This window comes from Anser anser (assembly GCF_964211835.1).
Source record: "Anser anser genome assembly, chromosome: 3".
Lineage (NCBI taxonomy): Eukaryota > Metazoa > Chordata > Aves > Anseriformes > Anatidae > Anser > Anser anser.
Genome location: NC_139722.1, coordinates 103,520,785 through 103,526,784, shown reverse-complemented (window position 1 = coordinate 103,526,784; position 6,000 = coordinate 103,520,785). Strand labels below are relative to the sequence as shown.

General features: G+C 57.3%; 1 protein-coding gene across 1 annotated transcript; it reads right to left on the bottom strand.

The window, feature by feature from the left end:
- Window positions 1-220: 220 nt before the first annotated feature.
- BATF3 (basic leucine zipper ATF-like transcription factor 3) lies at window positions 221-3,266 on the bottom strand. The gene is made up of 3 exons (XM_083828876.1): window positions 3,074-3,266; window positions 2,784-2,888; window positions 221-871 (listed from the first exon to the last, which is right to left on the bottom strand). The coding sequence occupies exons 1-3, from the start codon at window positions 3,134-3,136 to the stop codon at window positions 686-688; spliced, it is 354 nt and encodes a 117-aa protein (XP_083685002.1). The 5' UTR covers window positions 3,137-3,266; the 3' UTR covers window positions 221-685.
- Between the last annotated feature and the right edge of the window lie 2,734 nt (window positions 3,267-6,000).

The following is a 6,000-nucleotide window of genomic DNA, read 5'->3' as shown; positions in this document are numbered from 1 at the left end:
TTAATGCTGGCAGAGGCTGAGGATTGGGGATAGTAAAGAAATAAAGACTGGGAAAACTCAATGGTTTACACGCATTTCAAAAGAGGGACTAATGAAGTGGTGATAAGCAAATAATAAAGCAACTGACAGGAAGATTACCGTTAGACTTTGGATTTGACCAGCAAACAAAGAGGAGAGATGTTCTAAGGACATTGGATATCGAAGAAGGTGGAGAAAACCATAAAGATAGGACATTGCTTTTATTAACCAAACCTGTTTAGAGAAAAAAAGAAAGAAAACCACAAACCAGCAGCCAGAATCTGATACACAAGGATGACAACTGACAAAGGGTTGCTAGCAGTGGATGCGTGGGAGAAAGGCATCTCAGCCCAAGGCCGGTACTTTTCCCTGTCTACATTCCGTTGCACGATGGTGGGCTGCATCGCACTGTGACATTTCTGAATGCAAAACCATGGCTCGGAGATTCTACAAAAATATAAAAAGTCACAGTTCGAGTTGTCATTTTTTCCATACTGATGTTTTCCTGAGATTCAGGAGACTAAAACACTTCAATGTGGAGAAGAGCTGTGTGGTCAAGTCCAGCCCTCTTCAAGGGAAGTCCTGTGCCCTAAGTATGCAGTTCTTCAAATCTCCCCTCGTACTGGCACTTTCACACATCACATCTAGAGGTGGTGGAGGCGACGTCTCATCTGGGCAGGCAGCTGCTGAGCGCATCGGGCCGTGGTACGGTCACAAAGTTCATGGTGCAGTGCAATAGTGGACAGATCTTCTCGTGATCCTTCAACACTTCACTCAAGTGTTTCATTTCATCTGTTAGCTTTCCGATTTCTCTCTTCAGGGAGGTATTTTCTTGCTCAAGAGACTCATATTCCTGGAAGGAGGAAAAAAAAAAGCCTACTCATAGTCAAAACATTCTTTTCAGTGCTCCCACCTTGAGTATATTCAAGTAACTGTAGGAAAGAAGTGTGGTTTCTTATTATAATGTGCAAAATGCTAAGGAAGGACAGGCACAGCCTCGAGCAAACCTGGGTGCTTAAACAGGGCAGGTACTTCACGACCTGCGTCTTGAGCATGATGCAACTCCTTTTGCAGGAGGTGCCCCTGGATGGGGGGCTCCCCCGCAGCCCAGAGCTACAGAGGCAGGTGGTGGTGCCCCTGTGGTGGCCTCTCCCAACCCCAGGCTGTGCCAGGCAGCTCCGCACCATCAGAGCTACGAAAATCAAAGTCCCGAGCCCCCACTTGGTCACCAGCAACCCTGGCCACTGCCTTGCTTGTCCCTGACCAGGATGCCTTTGAGCTAAGGCTCCTCTGGCAGTGAATACGCTGCTGTTAACTGCAGGGGAGTTTTGAGATGCTCTGCAGCACGCACCTGTGACGGATGTGAGACTCGCATGTCACATTTTTTTTTTGCTAGCTGTGGGTCTCAAGTGTCCCTGCTGCCAAAACTTCTCATCCCAAAGAGAAGAGAGCCCGAGGTTCAGAGACAGCCCACGGAAAACCTGCAGGTGTCCGCACCTCGCTGCTGGCCTGGGGCTCAACACTCTCGCCCACTCAATCTCACCTCCCTGGGAAAGCTTCAGAGCAGGCTTCAAAGCCCACACGTGCCTTCAAGGGGCTGTTTACCAGGCAGAGGGGAGAGCCCTGCACAGTGCTCCTCTGGGCAGCCAGAGGCTGCCTCTGCTTCTCTTCTTTGCTGCAGCTTGGACCCCCCTGCCCTCCCTGGCACCCTTCCAGCACCCACTCACACGCGGAGTAAAACAGGCAGTACCCTCCTGACACATCCCTGTAGCAGAGGCCGCCATCCCCGGCTCTGCTCTCCTCTTGTGCCCCAAGCCCCACGGAGCAAGCGTTACCCTCCAGTCGCTCCATCCCTTTTGCAGGGCAGAGAACACCAAATTGCTCCTGCTGAGGAGGAACGCCTCTTCAGCCAGATCTGCCTGCACCTGGAAAAACCTGGGAATGAAGATTCCCAGCGTGAGGAAGAGCCCCGAGCCCTGTAGGAACACCAGAGCGGCTGCACGACGGCGCAGTGACTCCAGAAAAGCCAGGGCTTGCCCCATCCAGAAGCACCCAGCACCTGGCTGTCTCAGGCACTGACTCAGAGGAGATCTGGGAAAAACCAAACCCCGAACTCCCCACCCTGTGCCTCCTGGCCTCTGCTGCCCGTAGGCAGCTCCCTCCAGCCTGCACGACCGACACAGCCACCAGCAGCGGGACCAGCACCTACCCCGGGAGCCCCGCTACAACAAAAGCATTGCTGCGTCGGGCAGCATCGCGACCCGGAGAGCGGCAGCTCCTCTCCTCCAGCGTTTGTGCTGGGGGCCAGAACCGCACGTGTGATATCGAGAAGTGTTGAGAGTTTCTGGAAGAATGAGCCACTTTCATGCTTTTTGGAAACACCCACTGCTATTTATCAGAGCACACATGCATAGCAGCTAACTGAACCGAGCTCCCGCGCCGGTTTTGGAGTTCCTAAGAAGCCTTTTCGAGCGGGTATTTCTGCCTCACACCACAGTTTTAAGCTGAGTGAAGCCAGCGCTGCCACCCGGCAGCGGTCCCCTCCTCCACCACCTCCTCCCTGGGGCATCCCTGCTCCATCGCAGCGCTCCTGCTGGGCTTACCCCGGCTCCAGACGCGAGCAGCTTTGCCGGGGGACACCAGGAGCCCCGGGGAGCAGCTCGCAGGTGGCCAGGGGCCAGCAGGTGCGGGCACGGCCGCGTCCCCCCCCTCCCCGCCGGGCAGGGCGCCCCCAGCCCCCCGGGCACCCCGAGCCCCCCGGGCACCTCGTGCAGCTTGTCTGCCTTCTGCGTCTGCTTCTTCCGGCTTCTCTGCGCCGCCACCCGGTTCTTTTCTCTCCTCCTCACCTTCCTGTCGTCTTCTTCGTGACTCTGGAAAGACACCGAGCCAGCAGCGCCTCGCCGGCCGTCCGGGAACCGGCGGGGGACTCCCGCGGGCGGGCGCGACGAGCTCCGGCAGGCACCCACCGCGGCCCCGGCGGGCACCCAGCGGGCCCCGGCAGGCACCCGGGGGTCCTCGGCAGGCACCCACCGCATCCCCGTGCCCCTGCCCCTACCTGCTGGCCGCCCTCGGAGCTCCGCGGCAGAGCGCTGCCCGCCGCCGGGACGCCGCCCGACATGCCGCCGGCTGCCGCCCGCCCCGGGGCGCCGCTGGGCAGCCCCGGCCCCGGCCCCGGGGAGGGCTGGAAGGAGGCAGGGAGGGCTGCAGGCACGGCCCCCCCCGGCCCGCCCCGGCCCGGCACCGGCACCGGCACCTGCGGGCCCCGGGGCGGAGCCGCCGCCCGCATGGAGCACACGTGGAGGGCCCGGGGGCTGCGCCCCGCCGCCGGGGGAACCCCCCCAGTTCCCGGCCCCGCGGCACGGAGCTGCCCGAAATTCCCCCGGAGAACCCCCCCCCCCTCCAAAAAAATTGCTCCCCCCCCCGCAGCCCGGCCGGCACGGCCAGGCGCAAAATCCGCGCAGCAGCCGCGCAGCCTCACCCCCGCGCACTCCTGCCCGCAGCACTTGTGCGCCATCGGCTCCTCCGGGCGCCGCGGGCTTCAGAGAGGGGAGCCCGGCGCAAGGCGAGGCTCATCGGCGTGAGGACGAGGCATCGGGGCTGGAATAAAACGATTTTCGCTTTCGCTCCTCGCCCTGTTCCTTTAAATAATAAGGAAATGCCGCGCGCTTCTGGTAAAGGCGAAGCGAGGCAGCGGCTGGGGACGGCGCGGCTCTCCGGGACGCAGCTCCCTGCCTTGTGCCACACCGAGCAGCGCGGCTCCTCTCCTTCCTAACGCGCTTCTAACCAAGCCGCTGCTTCTCCCTCCACTCGGAAGGATTCCTCTTTGCCCTGGCAGCCGCTTGCCAACGCCCTGGCTCTGCTGTAGGTGTGTGCACGCAGCACCCCACGTGCCAGCGCACGGGGCACGCGCACCTCCCCACGAGGCAAGGTGCCCCACGGCGCCACGCACGAAGCCCCAGGTATCTCAATGAAGGGGGCACTTCCCCATTCTTCTGGTTTCCCCAGAAGTTTGAGTCACGCAGCTTAGATGAAGCTGAGGTTGCAGAGGCTGCAAATGGAGTGAATAAAGCCTGACGTTTTGGGAAGATCCGGCTAAGAGTTCGTGCTGAAGGTGAGAGAAACGCGCAGCTGGAGGCCAGGAGCTGGCCCAAAGTCAGTGCTGCTGAAAAGCCTGGCCAAGCGCTTCTCCCCAGCCCGGCTGCACCACCTCGGAGCACTTTCTGTCTCTGCCCTCTGGGCCACCTCCACCTGGTGCTTTCCCAGAGCTCCCCAGGCCCTGGAGGACCGAGCAGCAGTGAGCCTTCCCCACTCCAGTGTCCCCTGGGACCTACGGACCTGACAGGCCCCTTCAGCTCCCTCACCAAAATGCCTCAACCAGCACGCACCCGCAGGCTGTGCTGGGTCTGCGGGCACCCTGCAGGATGTTCCCGGCCCCCTGGTTTCTCCCTTTCTCCGTCACACCAGCACCCAGCTGCTGGGTAACTCCTGGCAGCTGCAGCCTGAGGAGGTTTCCAGGACCCCACAAGCAGGGGACAAGTCGCAGGAAGATTCCCTTGGGCCTGAGCACGGTCTGCTGGTGTTCAAAGTGGCAAAGGAAATGAAAAGTCAAAATCTGCTTGTGGGAACAAGTTTCTGCTTAGTATTAAAGCTCTATCTCTGGTACATCTGCCGAAATGCCTACACAGTAATTCCAGGTAACACAGCAGCAAAGGCAGAACATTTCTATGCAGGAGAGAAAACAAGCCCAGAAAGCAGCCTAGACAGCTGAATTTACGTTTTACCCTCGCAGCTTATCAGCGACTTCTGTCTGCGTTGAAGCAGCCTACGCACACTCGGGCTGGAGCTGCGGTTGAACATAGCGCGGCGCTTCCGAAGCATGGCACAGAGCGCAGCTGGGGGTCATGGCACCGAGTGCCCCAGCTTTCAGACACATCTTGGCGTCTGCGCCGAGCTTTCTGGGAGTTTCTCCATGTGATGTTTGCCGTCACCTGTGTTAGAAAACGACACGCAGAGTGCGGGGATGCTCCTCCAGTCCCTCAGGTTTCACGGGGTAGGGGGGGCTCGCCCTCACCAGTGATAAACACGCCGCTGGCAGCACGTGCTAACAAGCAGCAAGATGGTCCAGCTCACCCCAAAAAAGCCACGAAATTCAGCCTGCAAATATTCCCAAGCATCCTTCACTGTTGAGCTGCCTTACAAGATTCAAAGGCTATATAAAGAAAACCTACCAGACATTTCTTGATGCAATACCAATTCAGCCCAAGTTAAAAATAAGTTGGATGTTGTGACATTTCACTGAAAACCTGATTAAGCACTTGCCTTGCACAACACTGCTGATTTCTATGAAAAGTTAACTGAAGGACAAAAGGCTACGGGAATGGGAAAAAAAAATGTATTTCTGCCAGTGGAAAATAGATCCCAGACACTGATAGTTGCAAACATCCCTTGCTGCAGAAATTTTTAATAATTAGGAAAGGAGCTGAGCACTCAAGTGTTGAGTTTAGCTCATCACAGGACTTTGGTTTCAAGAGAGGTCCTCCAGCACCTTCTGCTGCCGCTTGGCCAAAAGCTGCCACCAGATTTGTAAATTAATGGCTGAGATGCTGCACTGGGAATCTTTACTGATTTTCTTTATCCTTCTTTACACCATTTATTTGGGCAGCATTTCCAGATGCATTTGTTTTCTTTTTCCACACAGCCGTGGTTACAAGGGCCACAGAACCAGGCCCAATTGCCGTGGCTCAGGGTACCAGGCATCCCTTCCCACCTTGTTCAAACCCCGTGCAGACCGACTGTCCTGCCATCTCTTAACGCTACCACGTGCTGTAGGATCACATCTTTCATTCACTTACTAGGTCTTAATCCGTGGTGCTGTCCCTCCTTATTTCTTAAGACATTTGTCTTACACTGGTCATTTTAGATGGGACGTCTTCAGAGAGGTGCCTAATCCTAGCTTTTCTTTTCTTTTTTTTTTAATTGCCT

What these genes read in the sequence shown, in the direction of transcription:
- BATF3 (XM_083828876.1), bottom strand. Translation starts at nt 3,136, where the DNA reads ATGTCGGGCGGCGTCCCGGCGGCGGGCAGCGCTCTGCCGCGGAGCTCC. An exon ending in GCTCCGAGGGCGGCCAGCAG is followed by an intron (nt 2,889 to 3,073) that starts GTAGGGGCAGGG and finishes GTGTCTTTCCAG; the next exon opens with AGTCACGAAGAAGACGACAG. An exon ending in AGGCAGACAAGCTGCACGAG is followed by an intron (nt 872 to 2,783) that starts GTGCCCGGGGGG and finishes TCCTCCTTCCAG; the next exon opens with GAATATGAGTCTCTTGAGCA.